This window comes from Ostrinia furnacalis, unplaced genomic scaffold, assembly GCF_004193835.3.
Source record: "Ostrinia furnacalis isolate ACB-3 unplaced genomic scaffold, ASM419383v2 OfSCF4915, whole genome shotgun sequence".
Lineage (NCBI taxonomy): Eukaryota > Metazoa > Arthropoda > Insecta > Lepidoptera > Crambidae > Ostrinia > Ostrinia furnacalis.
The window spans coordinates 3,259,324-3,281,104 of NW_021135154.1; the positions used below are offsets into that span (position 1 = coordinate 3,259,324).

General features: G+C 41.4%; 1 protein-coding gene and 1 non-coding gene across 2 annotated transcripts; both read right to left on the minus strand.

Moving 5' to 3' along the window:
• Positions 1–2,473: 2,473 nt before the first annotated feature.
• Positions 2,474–21,574, minus strand: LOC114360257 (uncharacterized; the record flags this gene model as incomplete). Its single annotated transcript, XM_028314877.1, has 17 exons — positions 2,474–2,709; positions 6,757–6,905; positions 8,241–8,432; positions 9,001–9,145; positions 9,379–9,467; positions 9,627–9,796; positions 10,657–10,889; positions 12,104–12,189; positions 12,528–12,658; positions 14,480–14,627; positions 15,046–15,237; positions 15,972–16,198; positions 17,277–17,481; positions 18,099–18,207; positions 18,684–18,807; positions 20,274–21,164; positions 21,538–21,574. Coding segments are annotated over 17 exons (3,300 nt in total), but the record flags the coding sequence as incomplete, so codon positions are not given.
• Positions 4,745–4,817, minus strand: TRNAR-UCG (transfer RNA arginine (anticodon UCG)). The gene has a single exon. It is a non-coding gene; the product is annotated as a tRNA-Arg (tRNA).
• Positions 21,575–21,781: the final 207 nt, after the last annotated feature.

The window sequence follows — 21,781 nt, forward strand, 5'->3', positions numbered from 1 at the left end:
ACAGGGAGGCGCCACCATCGTTCAACTATATAGTTTCCAACATGGCAAAAATAGAAATTAACGATCCGGTATTGACAGTGGCGCCCCCTGACAATGTCACCGATGGGACAGTTCGTTGAAGTTGGACAATGTGATGTTTGCGGGTGGAATAAATGACATTGTTATTTGTCATTTCCATCCTGTATACTTACTGACGCAGGAAGTACGATGAATAGTAATGTACCATAATAATATGACATTACTGTTTAAATTGTAATGTCGATGGTTGGTTTCAGTTATTATCATTGCAATGTAAACCGTAGATTAATAATATTAAAGTACATTACTATTCGTTGCCGACTTTGTCATCGAAAAAGATTGTTTGAAAGTCACAAATAAGCCCAGTGCAAAATAAAAAGTTTTAGAAGCCAAAAGCGTCACTATGAGCGTCCCGTACAATATTACTGTGCTTTAATAAAAATGCAGACATTTAACCCTTCAGAAGGCATTAGAAGCAAGTTGATTTTCGACCTTGAAGCCTAATATCACTTGGAACAAAATTTGAATATCCCACTTAAGTATGTGTAGACTATAGAATATGAGTCAATGATTTGCGATATTATATTCATAATGTTCCAAGTGAAACGAGGCTTAAGACTCAATATTTGGTGGCAACAATACTACCACAGCCTTGAAAAGGTTTAAAAAAGTAGAGTCAGGAATGCATGCATTTCTATCACAATAGTAAAGTTAATAAACTAACTACATAGTAGTGAGTGTCACATAACACAAATAGTAGTAGAATTTTCAAAAATATTTAACACTTTTTAATGGCCTAATGTGATATAATATCGATTTTACTTCCTCAAAAATCCAGTGATTATTAATCTCGATCAGTTATTGTTAATTTAAAAATTATTTGTGAAAGATTTTGGAAAATTCTTATTTGTGATATTAGTCCAATTAATTTGTGATGTCTATATCTTATTTTAACCTAGAATTAGCCAAACAAAGGCTTTAAATGATCTACAATATTAGACACGTGTTAACGCGTAACTTTAAAAACCAACTAAACATTAAAAAGGTTAACATTAAAATAGTCTATTTATTTACAATTAACTACGAAAGAGAGAGAATTTGCTTGTAAATTTGCTCTTATACCACAGCTGCACAGGGAATAAGGACAAGTTTAACATGCTACGTGTGATGTTTTATATTCCACTGGTAAAAATTAAACTATAACCCATACCCCGAAATATCCCCCTGTTACTGGCATATTAAACTAAGCTAAAACGTATATCTACTTTTCAAGTATAAATATTGCACTAAACACTTTAAGCAAGAGCTTGAGTCTTTAAGCCTAAGTTCACTTTGGACATTTCTAAATATTTACTTTAATTTTGTGACTTTAAACCTGGTTATTCTTAATCTTAAACTATTAAAATTGAGTACTTTTAAGTAAGCCCTTTTAATATTTGCGAATAATAAATAAAAGCTATCTAAACCGCTAAAAATAATATCTAAATGTGATATGCACACTTGCACAGTTCACTCCTACACTAATTTTATTTCAATATCAAAAAGGCCTTCGTCAAAAGCGCCATTCCAATGTCGCCTAAATACTAGCCAACTATTCTCTAACTAGAGAGACAGACTAATGCCCGTTTTCACCATCAATCCTTAATTTTTAAGTGACCCCTTTGAAAACAAAATTCCTGTTATGTGTTACCATAGGTGTCACTTAAAAATTGGGGATTGATGGTGAAAACGGGCATTATTCTCCTGTAATGAGCATAATACAAAACTATCCTATTGGGCTGCGATTCTATTAAATGTCTATAAAAAGGATGGTCTTAAGCCTTTCCTCACTCGTTTATAATTACAATCAAAACGGACTTTTAACCTGTTAACTTCCATCACCACTTTCCATCAGGTGAGATGTAGGTCAAGAGGTTCATTTTTGTGAATAAAAAAACGGTTAAAACTTCAATAATACCTACAGAGCCCTACAACTAGCAGCGTAAAGTGTAGACCCTAGTCCTTATAACAATATGCCCCTAAACAGCCAACTACTAGCAAGTGGAAACCCTAGTCATCCTAAACAGTCTTAGGTACGAGGAATGACACCCTTGTCATTCCCCTAATATGCTCATACAAACTCCTATTACTAGCAGTGGAAGCCCTACTCAAATCCAGTCCTTTAAAGTCCAACTTCTAACAGTGTAAATCGTAATTTTCCCTCTAAACTTCGTGGCACTCAAATTAGCCAAAAAGTTGACAACACAACTGTATTCCAATGAGGGTTTTCGCGAATGAAAAATCCGCCAGATGGCAATACGTAGACGCGAGGTCCAAATGCTGCATGATTGGTTATTTTTGACATGACATTGACAGATATGTCAAAATCCACCAATCAGCAGCAGTCAGACACCACATCCACGTCCCGCCATCTAGCGGATCTTTCATTCGCGAAAACCCTCATTGTAACAAAGAATAGTTGCGAACTTGTTGGTTACTTTGTCACCCCGAAACCCCAGGTTTCTTCTGGTACCCAACCCCTAATCATTCCCTCGATAATCCACGTAGACCCTAACCACTTCACCTTCATACTTCCGCTGCGACGGCATAAAGTAGAAGTCAGGTTGCGCGTGCGTCGCATCGGCGCGGCCTCGAGGCAGCGAGTACGTCGCGCGATCGTTGCCTCCGCCGTGTGCTCCGCGACCGACGTACCTGGCGGTGAACGGGTTAAGTGAATTAAGATGGTATAGGTAATCAAATGAAGCAGAGTCTCCAGCGCGTGTTTTGCACTACACAATCAACAAAAACATGTCAACAAAATTGTCTACACAAAACATTGTTTCACTACGTACGTGTTTTCTACCGGACATGTAGGCCTAAGATGCGCACCGTGATAACTTTTATCGACGTTAAAATGTATGGGGAAAATCGATAAAATGGCGTGATAACCGCTTATCGCGGCGCGCATTTTAGGCCTAATGGAAAGCAGAAACATATTGACATACATGTTTTTGTTGATTGTTAGACCCTACACTTTAGGGCAAAACGCGCTGGAGGGGTCTCCTTTGTATATTTTTTTTACTTGAGAAATAAACAAATACCTCATAACGGTAGTAGGAAGGCGCTGGATGCAGACCAACCGATCATTATAAAAATCATTGGGAGACGCCTATGTTCAGCAGTGGACGTCCTGCTGATGATGATGTAGAAAAAAACAAAAAACTGCATGTATGTAGCTGTTGTTAAAATGAGTTTCTAGCGGTGCTTCTCGTCACTGTGTTCTCACTACTCAATAATAGTGTCGAATCGCTGCTAGTAAAGCAAAAAAATCATACTGTATGTAAAGAACTTGAATTTAAAAAACTTGTCATATTATATGCTAATCTAAAACTAATCTTAGCAAGTAGGTATACTGAGTGAAAAAGCTCTATAACTATACAGTGTGAGTCACGTTAAAGTGTACATATGAAAATAGATGAAACTAGACCTATTTTTATCGACAAAAAAGAGGTCAAAAAATTTTTGAGATTTTTTTTTAATTTTTTATAGAATTTTTTTTCTTGCAATTACTTATTGTAAAGAAAACGTAATAACTTTTAAACTAAGCGGTATATCCTGATAAAATAAAAACAGCAATAATTCTAAATAATAGGCAATACTAAAAAAATACATAAAATACACAAAAAAGGCCAACAAATAATAAAAAATGATACTTTTTTAAAAAAATCTGCTTAAAAATTCGTGTTTTTTTGGTTATTTCATAAATTTCTCCAAAAAATGCCCCTATAACCGGTGGTTTTTATTACTTTGTATTATTNTGCTAATCTAAGTTTGACAGATATATTATACGAAATGTTTTTCCTAATATGTTGTGAGAGAAATAAATAAATAAATTATTCACTAATTCAACGCGCCGAACATGACCGATAACAGCGCGGAAACTACTGAATGCACATTCGGTTTCGGCCGTAGTTTCGGCAAGTTTGCCGCCGAAAACGAAACTAAACCGAAACTCGTGTTTTTACCGAAACTCAACCGAAAACGAAACCGAAACCGAACATTCGGTCGGACACTAATTTTTTATTATTTGTTGGCCTTTTTTGTGTATTTTATGTATTTTTTTAGTATTGCCTGTTATTTAGCATTATTACTGTTTTTATTTTATCAGGATCTACCGCTTAGTTTAAAAGTTGTTACGTTTTCTTTACAATAAGTAATTGGAAGAAAAAAAATTCTATAAAAAATTTAAAAAAAATCTCAAAAATTTTTTGACCTCTTTTATGTCGATAAAAACAGGTCTAGTTTCATCTATTTTCATATGTACACTTTAACGTGACTCACACTGTATAGTCTAGCAGTAAAAAGTGAAATTAAAAAATCTAAAAACTGAATAGGTACCTACTACTCGCACAAATTAAGGAAGTAACTTATCTATGTAGGTATGGTGATAAGTATGGTAATTCATACAGGAAATGGATACGAGAGTCGACGATGTACAAACATTTTGAATAATTTTTTTAAAAGGTGTCAAAAGCTTTTTAGCACCATTTTGCGTCGAATACCAAAAAATGTTAATTTAAAAATAACTAATTAAATAGTTATTAAAGGAAAATATTTTAAGGAAAAAGTTTATGCGAGTTCTAATAAATAAAATAAAAATTCGAAACAATAAAATGTAAAATAATTTAACTTAAAAAACTAAAGCGAAAATGTTTATCCCAAAAAAAAAATACAAAAAGGAATTTTTCGACCGTGACAGGACTCGAACCTGCAATCTTCGGATCCGAAGTCCGACGCCTTATCCATTAGGCCACACGGTCAGATGAGTGGGAGCGCGAAATTTCGCAACATATGGTTTAGTGAGTGACGTAAAACGATGTTAGAAAAAAAATTTCTTACATTTTTAACCGATTTCAAAAAGGGAGGAGGTTCTATGTTCAACCAAATACAGGTAGGGTAGGATGGTAATGAGCTCTGGTGATTGCGACTTTTTGTAGCAAAAATAAACAGTATAATGGAATCTGTTCGATTCCTCTCCATATACTAGTGTACTGGTTTCACTTGAAAAAAAATAAACATAATAATACGTGTTTGTATCTGAAATTATCAAATTAGTTAATGCTTGAGTTTAAAAAAATATATTTTCTTCAGTTATCTTCACTATTTTCATGTTTTATTTTTTTTTTCACTAGAAAAAATAAATATTTTTCACTTAATAAATAATCATATCAGATGACTTTTATTACTGCATAAACGGGGCATTGTCGGGGTGTTATATCTGCTTGTAATTTATCCGTACTGCTGCAGTGTTGTCGCAATGTATTACACTAACACGCGGGGCATTAGTGGGGCGCTGTCTCTAAGTAACTCACCCATATTGCTGTCTTGGCCGCTGCAGCGAGCATGTGTCATAATAATACTGCGTGCGGCCTAATTACACTAACACGCGGGGCGTTAAGCACTTGTAGGGGCATTTGCGGGGCGTTGTCTTTAAATAACTCACCCATACTGTTGTCGCGGCCGCTGCAGCGACCTTGTGTCATGATAATACTGAGCGGCACTATTGGCAGGGCGCGGCGTGCGACCGTTAGCGTGCGCCGGCGACTTGCGGCCGTATTACACTAACGCAGGCGTAAACGGGGCTTTGTCTATCTAGTAACTCACCCAAGTGTATTATTGAGGCGTTGATGGGTTGTTGCCTATGTTTACATATCTAACTTACCCATACATACGCGGCGTACGTCCGTTAGCGTGCGCCGGCGACTTGCGTCCGTCCGTATTACATTAACGCGGGGCGTAAAAGGGGCTTTGTCTCTGTAAGTAACTCACCCATATTGCTGTCTTGGCCGCTGCAGCTACCTTGTGTCATGGTAATACTGTGCTGCGCTATTGGCAGGGCGCGGCGTGCGTCCGTATCACACTAACACGCGGGGCGTTAAGCAGTTGTAGGGGCATTTGCGGGGCGTTGTCTTTAAATAACTCACCCATACTGTTGTCGCGGCCGCTGCAGCGAGCGTGTGTCGTGATAGTACTGCGCTGCACTATTGGCAGGGCGCGGCGTGCGACCGTTAGCGTGCGCCGGCGACTTGCGGCCGTATTACACTAACGCGGGGCGTAAACGGGGCTTTGTCTATCTAGTAACTCACCCAAGTGTATTATTGAGGCGTTGATGGGTTGTTGCCTATGTTTACATATCTAACTTACCCATACATACGCGGCGTGCGACCGTTAGCGTGCGCCGGCGACTTGCGGCCGTATTACACTAACGCGGGTCGTAAACGGGGCTTTGTCTCTCTAAGCAACTGTATATTGTTGTCGCAGGCGTTGCAGCGATAATGTGCCATGATAATACTGCGCGACGCTTTTAGCGGGGCACGGAATGCGGCTGTATTACACTAATCGGGGCAGGTGCAACGAGTGCCTGTCGTGATAATACTGTGATGCGCTGTTGGCGAGGCGTTAACGGGGCTTTAGCGGGGCTTTGTCTCTTTACACTCACCCATATTGCTGTCTTGGCCGCTGTAGCGACCTTGTGTCATGATAATACTGTGCTGCGCTATTGGCAGGGCGCGGCGTGTGTCTGTATTACACTGCACGCGGCACGTTAATGGGGCAGTAGCGGGGCGTTGTCCCTGCATCTAACTCACCCATATTGCTGTCTTGGCCGCTGCAGCGATCGTGTGTCGTGATAATACTGTGCTGCGCTGTTGGCGGGGCATTAGTGGGGCTTTAGCGGGTCATTTTCTTTAACTAACTTACCCATACTGCTGTCTTGGCCGCTGCAGCGATCGTGTGTCATGGTAATACTGTGCTGCGCTGTTAGCAGGGCGCGGTGTGCGACCGTTAGCGTGCGCCGGCGACTTGCGGCCGTTGCCGTTGGCTGACAACTTGTGGCCGTTGGTTGGCGTCTGAAACGATGTTGAATAAGGTTTGAAAGTAGCCTAATGTGCTATAGGTTGTACTTTTATCATCTGTGGGTCTAGACAAAGTGCAAATTATAATCGCAAACCAGTCGAAAAGTGGTCTAAAAGCCCCTTTTTTGCATGGAGTTTTGAGGGATTCGATTTTCGATTCGATCAAAAAGTGCGTTTTGTCTAGGGGGGGCTGGGGGCGTAGTGTTTACGTCAAACGCATTCGATATCAACTGCGTAAAAAGTGACATTAAAGGCATGTGGGTTGTACAGCGCCCCTAGCGGAAACGGGGCGTTTGTAGGTCTTTGTCTCACCTTAACGGGCGTTATCCTGTCCATCCTATGCGCCCGAATGTAATTTACCAGCGAGCGCATTCATATGCGCTGGTACAACTGCGTAGGGCGTTGTCGAGTCGTTGGCGGGGCGTTGATGAGTCTTTTGTGGGTCGTTAGCGGAGAGTTGGTGATACTTTTTCGAGGCGTTGTTGGGGCTTTAGCGGGGCGTTGATGGGACATTTGTGGGGCGTTGGTTGGTGTGTTTCTTGTGGGGCGTTGGTGGGTCGTTAGCGGGTCTTTTATGGGGCATTGATGGGTCATTTGTGGGGCGTTGGTGGGCCTCTTGCGGGGCGTTAGCGGGGAGTTCGTGGATCTTGCGGGGCGATAGTGGTTCGTTAGCGGGCTTTTGTGGGTCGTTAGCGAGGAGTTGGCGGGGCATTCGTGGGGAGTTGTCGGGGAGTTGTTTCTTTTTTTTTTTCAAAATCTACCTTAACTGGCGTCATCCTGTCCATCCTATGCGCGCTGCTGGGCCTGGGCGGCGGCGGGCCGGTGGGGCGTAGCGGCGGCGCGCCGGACGGCGGGCGGGAGCGCGGCGCGGTGGAGGCGGGGCCTTCATTGTCTAGTCTCCGCTTCAGGTGGTATATTCTATTTTACCAGCGAGGGTACAACTACGCCGGGCGTAGTCGAGTCGTTGGCGGGGCGTTGATGGGTCTTTTATAGGTCGTTAGCGGGGAGTTGGTGTCTTTTTCGGGGCGTTGGTGGGTATTTAGCGGAGCGTTAATGGGACTTTTGTGGGGCGTTGGTTGGTGGGTTTTTTATGGGGCGTTGGTCGGTATCTTGCGGGGCGTTAGCGGGGCGTTGATGGGTCGTTAGCGGGGAGTTGGTGTGTATTTAGCGAGGCGTTTGTAGGTCGTTAGCAGGGCATTGGTGGGTCTTTTATGGGTCGTTAGCGGGGAGTTGGTGGGTCTTTTAGGGCGTTAGCGGGGAGTTGGCGGGGCATTCGTGGGGAGTTGGTGGGGCGTTGGGTTTTTTTTTTTTTTTTTTTTTCAAATCTACCTTGACCGGCGTCATCCTGTGCGCGCTACTGGGCCTGGGCGGCGGCGGGCCGGTGGGGCGTAGCGGCGGCGCGCCGGACGGCGGGCGGCGGGTGGAGGCGGTGGCGAACTTGTCGTCGTTCTCGAACGGCTCGAAGGCGTAGTTGGTGTTCGATGAGTAGTCCTTCCACGCTGACGAGGGGATTAGCTGGTCCTGGAACAAAGGGGATAATTATAATAAATACTCTTCATTGCACACCAGAACAAGAACAGAAAAAATAAACACACGGACAGCTAGGCAGGCGGTCTTATCGCTATGACGCGATCTCTTCCACACCTATAGAGAGGACAGTTACATAATACAAATATGAAGGGGATGAGTTTACGTCAAACGCATTCGATGTCGACCGCTTAAAAAAGTGACATTAAAATGTATGACGGATTGTACAGCGCCCCTAGCGGAAACGTTCAAGAACTAAAATTTTCATACATTTTTTTACAGTGAGCGCGTTTGATGTGAACTCACACAGCCCTCTGTCCACAAGAAATGTATAGTTTTTACCTTACAAGTCTCTCAAATGCACATGTATGCGCCCGCCCGTACCGTACAGTTATGTAGCATCCACGTTGTCACTTGTCATCAAACGAAAAAGGATTCTCAACTGTGAAACTAAAGATCCCTAAAAACTATACAGCATGCAACATAATTTCATCGTCGCTGTCACTTGACATGAAGCCAAAAACGTCCTTAAACTACTGTCATAAAGACCATAATTCCTTACCTTGCCCTTGCTAGCTCCACGGCCGCCATACAGCGTGCAAACAGCCTGTAGTAACGCCACCAGTATAAGGGCAGCTACACAACCGGCCACTACATACAGCTTTGTTTCAGCTAGGCCGAAGAAAGTACGTTCGCTGACTCCTGTGCTTGTGCGAAAATGAACTCAGGACAGTAGCCATAAGGTCTACAATTCCTTACCACGCAGTCATCCACTACGTATAGCTTCGTCTCTGCTAGACAGTCAATTGGCATCAAGCCAAAAAGGACCCAATTCATCAGTCAAGGAGCACTGTTTTTCACGTTACTAAAATGCATCGGCACAGTAGTGTCAAGCCAAAAACAACTTTCAATTACTGTCATAAGGACTATTATTCCTTACCTTGCCCTTGCTAGCTCCACGACCGCCACTAAACAAGCAATACAAAGTTCGTCTTCCACACTGTCACTTGGTATCAAGCCAAAAACAACCTTCAATTATTGTCATAAAGACCATAATCCCTTACCTTGCCCTTGCTAGCTCCACGACCGCCACTAAACAAACAATACAAAGTTCGTCTTCCACACTGTCACTTGGTATCAAGCCAAAAACGTCCTTAAACTACTGTCATAAAGACCATAATTCCTTACCTTGCCCTTGCTAGCTCCACGGCCGCCATACAGCGTGCAAACAGCCTGTAGTAACGCCACCAGTATAAGGGCCGCTACACATCCGGCCACTACATACAGCTTTGTTTCAGCTAGGCCGAAGAAGGAACGAGCACTGTCCGATTCTTCCTCTTGCGGGCGATATGATACGACTGGAAAATACGAGAAAATTTAAATACTGGGACATTTTAGACTCGTCTAGTGACAAAGTAAGAAAATCTTGCAGTATGGGTACTACTAAATCAACAGAGAAACATGCTGAATTACTATGTATATTATATGTATACGTAGAGCTTAACAAAAGGAGATGCTTTCAAGTACTACAAAAATTTGCACTGGGTGGTTTGCTAGGTAAGCCTCGAGAGCCCTTGCGTTTTGGTTCAGCGGTTGTGCAATGAAAGAAAAATGTTCTTGAGAAGTAATTAAAAAAATATTGCGATACATTTTTGATACGTTAATTAATATTCATTAAGGGCTGATTTTTCAATCATCGGATAACTTTTAACTGAAGAATAAGTTTGGCATATTAACAGTTTCAGTATGGGGAATATGTCAAAATGACAAGTTTATTCCTCAGTTAAAAGTTATCTGATGATTGAAAAAACGGCCCTAAAGCGAATAAAAACAAAGAAAAATGACAATGAGGGCTATCGTTTTAGCGCTCACCAGTTAGCGCCACTGTAGAGTAAGGTCTTTTCACTTGCTAGTAGCGAAGACAGTGGCACCAACTGGTGAGCGCTAAAGTGGTAGGAGGACTATCGCATTTGCACTCATCAAGATGGCGCCACTGTAGAGTAAGGTCCTGTCAATCGCCAGGGGTGCCAACTGTTAAGTATAAAAACGATAGCCCTCATTGAATTGATTGCAGAAAACTGACGCAGAAAAATTATAAAAATAATCTCGACAATTTTATGACTTTCACAAGCAAATTAATTATTTTTGAATAGTCCGTTCCCCACATTTTATTCTTATCAGCTTGTCTACTACTTAAAAAGTGTTAAAATCAACTTACTGCTCATAGGTTCAAACACCAAGAAGTCTGGATCCACGTTCACATTCCCGACTCTTCCTAGTGCAAGCGTCTCTCTCACCGCCGCCTCCCACTTCACTTTATCGCCGTCCTTGTCTGTCTCGTTGGCCGCGACAGAGACGGCGCCATCGAGCGAGCGCGCGCTCGAGCCTTCGATTAGGTTGGAGTCGATCGATTTGAGAGTCAGTTCCGCGATTATTGCTTTTGTTTCGTTCCTGGAAATAAAGTTATGGAATCAATGGATCTATTTTGGAAATTTAAGCGAGAGATGCCTGAAATCGACTGGAATAGCGATTACAAGCAATACTGATGTGTCATCATTATCATCATTTGTTGCAAAAGATTTGTTCAGAATTTTTGGTTAAGAAACTTGCAATATTTAGGCCGAGTTGCACCACCTAACTTTGACCGTAACTATAACGATAACCGGTGTTTTTTATAAGGAGTTTGGCAGTTTTTTGACGTTTGTCAAAGTTAAAGTATCATGGTGCAACCCAGCCTTAGATTTAACTTCTGTGATTACTTTGTAATATCATTACTGTTAGAGCGTATATTATAATTTCTGAAGCCTCATAAACGAAGATTCTAAAACTTCCCTTAAGATACAACACACAACAGTTATCCTCATTTGAGGATCTCATAAAGGTAGCAGGAAGACGTTGGGACGATGTGGAAATCATTGGAGGAGACCTATGGTCAGTGGACGTCCTGTGGCTGAAATGATGATGATGGTGATAAAACTGCTTTCTATACCAAAACAAGTTCAAATTCCACCAGCCTCCTTCCATCACCGGGGAACCAGATGCAGGTTAGCATACCCCTACATTGTCGACATTCTACCAGCTCCCACTAAGCGTTTCGCTTACTCTTTTATAATGCGAACAGCTAGGGACTGGAATTCGCTGCCTGCTGCTGTCTTTCCCGAACATTATAATCCGGGCCTTTTCAAGACGAGAGTGAATAGGCACTTACAGGGCAGATAAGTACCATCCTAGACTGCATCTCATTTAACATCAGGTGCGATTGCAGTCAAATACCTGCTTTGTGCTGCATAAAAGGAAAAATAAAAGGTCAAACTCACTGCATAAACCCGTTAACAATCACACCCTGGAAGCCCTTAGTGCTCTTCATCTCACTGGCCAAGCTATCAGCCACTTGCTTGCTCAGCTCTTCGTACTCCTTTGACCTACACTAAACTTAAACTGCTTTAGCTTGGCAGCAGGGTTCTGGAGTGGAGACTACGTAACGGAAAACGCAGCGTGAGACATCCACCCACAAGGTGGCCCGACGACCTCATAAAGGTAGCAGGAAGGCGCTGGTTGCAGGCCGCTACCAACCGTGCGATTGGAAATCATTGGGGGAGCCTATATTCAGTGGACGTCCTATGGCTGAAATGACGAAACTGGTACCAAAAGAAGTTCAAACTCACTGCATAAACCCGTTAACAATCACGCCCTGGAAGCCCTTAGTGCTCTTCATCTCACTGGCCAAGCTATCAGCCACTTGCTTGCTCAACTCTTCGTACTCCTTAGACTTACACTAAACTTAAGCTTGGCAGCAGGGTTCTGGAGTGGAGACTACGTACCGGAAAACGCAGCGTGAGACATCCACCCACAAGGTGGCCCGACGACCTCATAAAGGTGCGCAGGAAGGCGCTGGATGGCCGCTACCAACCGGACGATGTGGAAATCATTGGGGGAGCCTATATTCAGTGGACGTCCTATGGCTGAAATGACGAAACTGGTACCAAAAGAAGTTCAAACTCACTGCATAAACCCGTTAACAATCACGCCCTGGAAGCCCTTAGTGCTCTTCATCTCACTGGCCAAGCTATCAGCCACCTGCTTGCTCAACTCTTCATACTCCTTAGTCCCGGGGGCAGGCGGTCGGAAGCTGTCAGCTAAACCGGTTATCCGGATTAGCATGGTATAAGCGGTTAGACCTGGGATGGCCGGCTCGGTGGTTAGTTCTTCTTCTGGGGGCTCTGGGAATGGAAATAAATAGGGTTAATTTCTAACAGTGTGTAAGTCATTTTTGACGGTTTTAACATTTTGATGCCATTGGATGAAGGAAGACCGCGTGCTTTTTTCCGACCACTCTCCTTTAAAATGCACATTTTTGACTCACGCACTGTTAGAACTTCACTGACGATATAACTGAATGTTTCAATTTTTTTTTTATGTGGCTTGGTTCCAAGTAAAGATTTTTGCTTTCTTTAAAAAACTACCTACGGTTTATGAATAAATTTGGATCAAATTCTGATCAAAAACCAGACAATAAACCAAAATAATACTGTCTTAGCGCCTTAGATGAAATGGGAAAAAGCTCGGAAAAAGAATGACTGAGATGAAGAATTGATGAAATCCGCAGGAAAACCAAAGTAACCGCCATAGCCCGCAGAATTTTCAAACTAAGTTGCAATGGGCGAGGCACATAGCTCGTAGGACTGATGGCGTGATGTCTATTTGGACATAAAAAGTTCTTGAGTGGCGACCACGAGCCGGAAGACGTAGTGTGGGCAGGCCTACCACTAAGTGGACTGACGATCTAGTGAAGGTCGCGGGAAGTACTTAAATGCAGGCAGCGCAGAAATCCTTGGGGGAGGCCTTTGTCCAGCAGTGGACGTCATTTGGCTGAAAGGGACGAACGAACAGAAGAATAATAAGATTAATACAGGGTGGCCCAGAAGAAAGTTCACTTTTGAAAATTCAAGGAAACGAAAACTGTACATTTTATTAGAACTTTTACTATTGCAATTTAAAGGAAATTTAATGCAATTTATTTTAAAATTTAACTTTATTTAATTACATCGCCCAGGAGATTTCCTTGATGCTTACAACATTCGATCAACATACATCAAAATCTTGAAATGCGTTCGTTAGAATTACCTCGAAACCTATTTTCAATTTTTTTTCGAATGCTCAGCTTCAGTTGCTGCATGGTTGTTGGATTATAAAAGTACACTCTATTCTTAATGTAACACCACAAAAAAGAATTTTCTGGAATGAGATCAGGTCTTCCTGGGGGCTTTTTCAGCCTACCAGTATAGCGCTCTCAAAAATTTTTTTTTTTTTTTTATGCTAGCCAAGGCAGGTATTTGACCGCAATCGCACCTGGTGTTAAGTGAGATGCAGTCTAGGATGGTACATATCTGCCCTGTAAGTGCCTATTCACTCTCGCCTTGAAAACGCCCGGATTATAGTGTTCAGGAAATACAGCAGCAGGCAGCGAATTCCAGTCCCTAGCTGTTCGCATTATAAAGGAGTCGTCGAAACGCTTAGTGCGAGCTGGTGGAATGTCGACAATGTAGGGATGGTACGCTAGCCTGCGTCTGGTTCCCCGGTGATGGAAAGGGGCTGGTGGAATTAAGTTATATAATTCCTTCGCACATTCTCCGAAGTGTAGCCTGTCAATGCAACAAACCAATTAAGCAGGGGTGAAATCTCACTGCCTCTAAGAAGCGCTAATCTCATTCCAACAGACTTCTTTTTGTGGGGTTACCTTATGAGCAGAGTATACTCTAATAATCCAAAAACTCTGCAGCATTCATCCATCCTGAATCCATTTCGAGGTAACTCTAACGAAAGTTTTCCAAAATTTTGATGTATGTTGACCGAATGTTGTAAACGTCAAGGGAATCACATGTACGATAAAATTTATGAAAGAAAGTAAATTTTAAAATAAATTGCATTAAATTTCCTTTAAATTGCAATAGTTAAAGTTCTACAAAAATTAACAGTTTTCGTTTCCTTGAATTTTCAAAAGTGAACTTTCTTCTGGGCCACCCTGTATTTAGGATTCTTACCAGGGCCACAGGGCTTGATGCAGACCCTATTCTCGGAAATGACTGGCGTCTGCAAATGCTTGCTGGTGCGCTTGTTCACTGGCTCGAAGGTTCCGCCTTGCGTGATGAACATCATGTACAGGCACTGGGTATCTGTGAACGCGAGATCCTGGGAAAACAACGGAAAAATAAGTAACTTTGGATAAATATAAATAAGTATGAAGATATAAATTTATAAGTGATTTTGGATATACAGATATAAAGATATTGGATATATAGATAACGTTATCGATAAAGGTTCCTTTTTTCACAAACCGAAAACGAAATGTAAATATACCTACATTTCGATCAACACAGGGTTTTCATGTCATTGGTTTTAATAAAATTTACTTTTCAATTTGTTTTTAGCTTAAAGACAAAAGATTGTTATAAACAATCTGTGTGAATTGCCTATACCTACCACACAAAAAAATAGTTACGAAAAAGCACACCAATAAAGAGTATTATCATTTGGTCCAGCAGAGGACATCTTTTGACTGGAGGGAACGCTCAATTTCCTGGTCCCCACTGGGAGTCAAGACACTTACCTTCTGGTCACCAGTGTCCCTCTTCCTAACAAAGGTGAGGGTAGTCACACCATCTACCAGGCTGCCAGATTGCTTGTTCAGATCCTGACGCGGGTCGACCCTGGGTGCGGAGTAGCCTGACACCCAGGTGTCCATCAGGAATGGCCTTCCCGACCGGGATTCCACCCAGCCGATGACCGCGTCTGTTTGGGACTGGGATAAAAGTTATATTTAAATAATTTTATCTCTAAAAAGAGTTACAGTCACTGCGTACTAATGCTGATTAGAGGCATATTTTTTGTGTCAAGATGTTTGAACAAATATTAATTATGAAAAGATTTACTTTTTGCAAATCCGAGTACTTAATGCGACTTTCTATACTTTTTGCTGAAAGGGATTATAAAACTAATGAATATGAGAGCAAGTTATATGACAGCAAATATTTAAATAGGTAATTATCAAGGCAATGTATTATTGTTAAATTCTTTAAATATGAAACAAAAATATTAGGCCCATACGGCAATATCTATCCACTTCTTATACCAAAATAATAGAGTTATAATTTTAATAGTCATATAGTTTAAAGCTCAATTCATTAGATTAATGCCCGTTTTCACCATCAATCCCTAATTTTTAAGTGACCCCTATTAGACTAAGAGCTGGTAAACGCCAGACCTGTCTGTATGCTAACAAATAACATGAATTTTGTTTACATAGGGGTCACTTAAAATTAGAGAGTAATGGTGAAAACGGGAATAAGACTACAGAGTTCGGCTGATAGTTGGGCCCGATTCAAATTTTCATGGCGAATCGGCCAATGTATTTAATGTGCGCCTACTTTCATACATGTCCATACTAATTAACAGCCCGACCCAACTATCGGCCGACAAAAAATCTGTGCTCTACGCCTAGAAAATGCGCAACAAAAAATTTAAAATTAAACTCACCATTTTCCTATCATTGCTGAACCCAATCCCCGTCCACTGATTCGTATGCTTGGTCTTGATGGTAAACCGTATGGAATCCTTCCCCCTCTTCAATCCGAGATACTCCCAGGATGCGTGGTACTCGCAGGTGTTGTTGGCAACACTACAGTTGGCGGGGTGTTGCCAGTACCCCCCACATTTGTCGGGGAGGGCGAAAACTCCGCCGGAGAACGAGGTCTTTGCTTCTTCTGTTGGGAGTGATTAAGTTGTTAATCGTTTGACAATCTTCACACATACAGGATGTCCCAAAAACAATGGATAACCCTGCAACTCTAATATCCAATTTTGACCTCAGTAAAATTAATTACGACACCCTATATAGATCAAAAGGCTGTAAGCGGTCGTAATTTCAGGGTGTCTATGGACTATGGAGTTGTCGATGATAAGGGCAATGGGTGAAGGGATTTAAATTGTAATTAGCTACTCATAGAGCATTTCGCCTAATTTAATTAATGTTTCAGAAAATTAAACTGGCTCTTTCCTTGCGGAAAGGCTCTTACCAACGAGGATTCTTTGGTAATTGAAACAAAATAAAAATAAAATCACTAAAGAAGTTAAAGCTCCTCCACTCCTCGTTGCGACCCATGTCCATGATATTTCAACTGGTCTTGTCTATCTAGCTCCAATAGTACACAAAAATGGACCCTAATATTCTAGGAATACCGGCCACTCCTCTCTGCGATTGTTTGTCATCAGTACGCTGCTTTCAGCTCCAATGATACGGTAAAGTAGACTCTATTGCTCTTGGAATATGTCTCAAAATCACTCACCAAAGAAGTTAATCCTGGTCACTCCTCGCTGCGATCCATGCCCGTGGTATTTCAGCTCGTCTTGCCTGTAGAAGTCTCCGGTAGCAGCCGTCCCCTTTTCTATGCCCGAGGGGGGCGAGTGCACGTATTTGCTGGGCTCCTTATGTTACACTAAAATAGACTCTATGACTCTAGGAATAGCTGACCATAGAAGTTGAAGCTCGTCACTTCACGCCTACAGATGTATCCAGCACACTCCGCACTGGCTCCAATACTACACAAAAATGGACCCTAATTATTCTAGAAATACGTCTACATGACTTACCAAAGAAGTTAATCCTCGTCACTCCTCGCTGCGAGCCATACCCGTGGTATTTCAGCTCGTCTTGCCTGTAGAAGTCTCAGTGACCGCCGCGCCGTCCCCTTTTCTAAGTCCGAAGCGGGAGAGTGCACGTATTGGTTGGGCTCAGCTCCAATTAATGCTAAATTAGACCCTATTACTCTAGGAATAGCTCACCAAAGAAATTGATCCTAGTCACTCCTCGCTGCGACCCATGTCCATGGTATTTCAGCTCGTCTTGCCTGTAGAAGTCTCCGGTAGCAGCCGTCCCCTTTTCTATGCCCGAAGGGGGCGAGTGCACGTATTTGTTGGGCTCCTGTCCCCGTGCCCAGATGATGTGCATCAGGTCATCCACTATGGAGTGGTCGGTGGGTTCTTTGGCCTGAAAATAAGGGCAAAAAAGGTATTTGTTAAAGCATAACACGCTAAACACTGTGGTATTTTATTTAATTTTAATAAATGCCATTTTGCATTATTTGTAAAACAATAATAAATATTATAAGGGCTCTCGCCCACGGCGACTTTTTGTAGTGATGCTGTCGCGCGTTTTGTAAACGAGCGACTGTATCGATATAAACGCGCGACTGTTTCGGATGACATCGGAGAGAGAACGAAGGGAGGGTTACTGAATCGCTTTTGCATCTCGATAGAAGCGCGACAGTATTGCGTTTGTATCTATTTATTTATTACGGTATACCAACAACATTACATACAAAGTAATTACATGAAAATCTTACAATAGAAGTTTAGTGTGTATGCATGCCAATAACAGGTACACACAGCTTTGGCTAATATACTTAGTTTATTTCAATTAATAAGTAGATAAGAAGTACAGTCAACAGCATATCAGACCACATAATAATATATTTGTTGTAGAATAGCTCACATCGTATCGCGACAGAATCGCTACTGCATCGCTACAAAAAGTCGCCGTGGGCGAGGGGCCTTACAGAATGAAACTATAGCTTATCATCCAATGGGAAGAATTCATTGCTATACCTTAATCTTCTTCCTGAACATAATGGTGGTGACGCCATTCTCCTCGAACCCAGCGGCTGCTGTGACGTCATCGTGGCCTCCCCAGAAGGTGTCCACGCGTGGGGTAGACCTGGATAATCAAACATATTAACCATCAATTTATTCCTAATCAAAATTTTTAAGAGACCCCTATAAAAACAAAATTCCTGATAAGCGTTACCATGTCACTTAAAAATTAGACATTGATTGTGAAAACGGCCAAAAATCAAGGTACTTTTAGTTTATTAAGAACTTATCTGTAAGATAAAGTTAAACTGTCAGAATATTATCCGATATCCGGTGTTTTTTGTATGGAGTTTGACAGACTTGACGTTTGTTATAGTTAAAGTAAGATGGTGCAATCCAGCCTTAGGAAATCATTATATAGGAAAACGCAGCGTGTGACGTCCACCCACAAGGTGGACCGACATCATAAAGGTAGCAGGAAGGCGCTGGACGCACGCCGCTTCCAACCGGGCAACATGGAAAGCATTGGGGGAGGCCTATGTTCAGCAGTGGACGTCCTATGGCTGAGATGATGATGATGACGATGATGACTCGAATTACCTGTCTCTAGTGTAATAATCCAGCACGCGATGGTAGTTTCCTCTAGCGGTGCCTATGACGATATCGGTACAGTCCATGGGGTTGAAATCGAACTTGGGAGTGTATTCGTGTGCAGGGAAGTAGCCTGGAATCACCAACAATCGTATTGGACACTGGTCTAAAAGACAAATAACCATGTACTTTGATTATGGGCCCAGATTTTTAGCGTGTTCTCCATGAAGAACAGTTTGTATAGTAATAATATGATTTGAAGTAGAACTACGCTTATAGCTCAGTCATATTGTAATTTACTGCTCTATGACTATAGAAATATGCGTCTTAAATATATTTGTTTATAACACATTATGGCTGGCTAGAATTAATTTTAGGAGTGTAATTCTCAAATATTTAATCAGGGAATTTTCTAAATTGCTCAACAAGTAATCCACAATATGAAAATTAGTCATCGCCATGGAGTTTAAACTTTAGTTAGGTAAGTATATTTATTTATTCCAAATCAATAAAGGGTCACTTAAGTTGCATAATCTAAGAAAAGACTTTTAGTAAATGAACAGGAAAATAAGTAAATTATTTAATTGTGGAAGTTATTAATTATCGCTGAAAAGAACATAAGAAAGTTAATACACAATTAAAACATCAGTTCATCAGTTAAAAGATCAGAGGAAAGGGTAAGGACAGAAGGAAGATTGACTTGAAACAACGAAGCGAAGCAAAGGCAAGGCACGAAGAAGCATAGAATAAAGAAGCATAGAAGACACAGATAGAAAAAAGTAAAAGATAAGTTAAGTACCTACTCGTGCAGAACACAAAGATAGATTATGGGCCGTATACAAACGACGATCAAATATGAATCCAGGATTGTCTTTGGTCAAACTAAAGTTAGTACAGTAAAAAGTTAGTGATTTTGTGCCAATGACAGGACAAACTTTCTTGTAAATTCATATTTGAGAGTCGTTTATGAATAAGGTCTGAATAAAATACAATTTCAAAACTTTGAGTCAACATTTTACAATTTTAGTTCATCTATGAATGATTGTACATTTGGAAATTATTTGTTATGGTAAAAGACAAGTTATTTATTATGGATTAAGATAAATTAGTCACAGAACAAATATATTAGTCTTCTTCTAACATAAATAATTTAGTAAACGGTTTCTATGTCAGTAATTAATAATTAATAATTTCTATGTCAGTAATCAGTAATTAATATTAATGTCTACTGTGCTATACATAAATGCTATACAAATATAATTCAATATAATCCATCGATAAAATTAAATTGTCACCAAACTTTTCATATTTTTAATAGTTTTTTATTTCATTTTATCAATGGAAATAAGTTGTTCAAGTGGGTACAGTTGACTGATGATTATTCTTTCTCATTTCGCTTTGTACCAACTCAAACAACCAAAGTATAGTCTGCTCCAATAAAAAATTGCAATCTCGCAAACAAAAATGGACGCCTAGGTACAGCACACTAACTAAATAATGTTATAAGTAGATCACTGTTGTTTTTTATCGTATTAAATTGCTGTAGAATATTATTATTGGTGCAGACTATACTTTTTAAGTGCAAAGCTAGTGCGTTACCTGCTTCTTCGGTAAGTCCCTTGACTAGCAATATCTCGGTATCCGACTCGGCTTTAGTGGGTTCTGGGGATGGTTCTGGCTTAGATTTGGGTTCTGGGGTTGGTTCTGGCTCAGATTTCGGTTCTGGGGAGGGTTCTGGCTCAGATTTGGGTTCTGGGGAAGGTTCTGGCTCAGATTTCGGTTCTGGGGAGGGTTCGGGTTCTGATTTTGGTTCTGGAGAAGGTTCTGGCTCGGACTTTGGTTCTGGGGAAGGTTCTGGCTCAGATTTAGGTTCTGGGGAAGGTTCTGGCTCAGATTTGGGTTCTGGGGAGGGTTCGGGTTCTGATTTAGGTTCCGGGGAAGGCTCAGGCTCGGCTTTAGGCTCTGGTTGAGGGCTTGGTTCTGATTTCGGTTCGGGGGACGGTTCTGGCTCTGATTTGGGTTCTGGCGTGGGTTCGGGCTCTGATTTCGGTTCTGGGGATGGTTCAGGTTCAGATTTGGGTTCGGCCGTGGGTTCGGGCTCAGATTTCGGCTCTGGGCTGGGTTCCGGCTCTGATTTAGGCTCCGCTGTAGGTTCTGGCTCAGATTTAGGCTCAACTGTAGGTTCCGGTTCGGATGTAGGTTCTGAAGTGGGTTCTGGCTCAGAAGTGGGTTCTGAGGTAGGTTCAGGCGTAGGCTCTACCTCAAGCTTAGATGCACCCTTAGGTTCTAGCACCGATTTAGATCCCGGAATGGGATTCAGCGCGGAATGATTAAGTGGTAAGCGTTTAGACTTTGGTGCAAACTTTGGTTTAGATTTAGGCTTTGGGGTAGACTCAGATTTGGGTTCTGGGGTGGGTTCTGGCACGGAGGTAGGTTCGGGTTCAGGGATAGGGGTGGTTTCAGGGACAAAAGAGGTCGTTGTTTCCACATCTGCAAAAATAAGGGGACCATGCAGCATTATATACATTAGTGTTTCTCACAGACCACATATCCCATAGATGTCGGGTATAATGACATCTCACAGGCTGTTTCAAGCTTCATAGCTATTGGGACCCTATGACGCCCTTTTTATATCATCCCTGAAACATTTAGCTGACCTAAAAATAGGTAGACGTAATAAAAACGTGCTTTAGTCAAATTTTGAGGCTATGTGTCCTGTGATATATTATACATTTACTGTTAGTTTGTTGCCAATTATGTGCTATTTTTGCGTGGCGAATGCCTGCTTTTAGCGTTCGTGTGTTATAGTGCAGTTTTTAATACTGTATTTATAATTGCTTGATTTAAAGGTATTGGAACTTACTGCTGTTAGTTGATGTTTCGCGTTTTCGGCGTCCTGTAAAAAATAATACAGTAAAATATTAAAAATTCTGTCAACCAGGATAACCTACATAATTATAAAGTATAAATAAAAGTTTGTGAGGCTAGTTATGTTTTTAAGTCCTTTACAGAAAAACTATTAGGCGAAAATAGTCCAGTCATTTCGTCCGAAAAAAAGGCAAATAAAAGAAAATGAATTTGCGCTTCTAATTTTTTAATATGTTGTA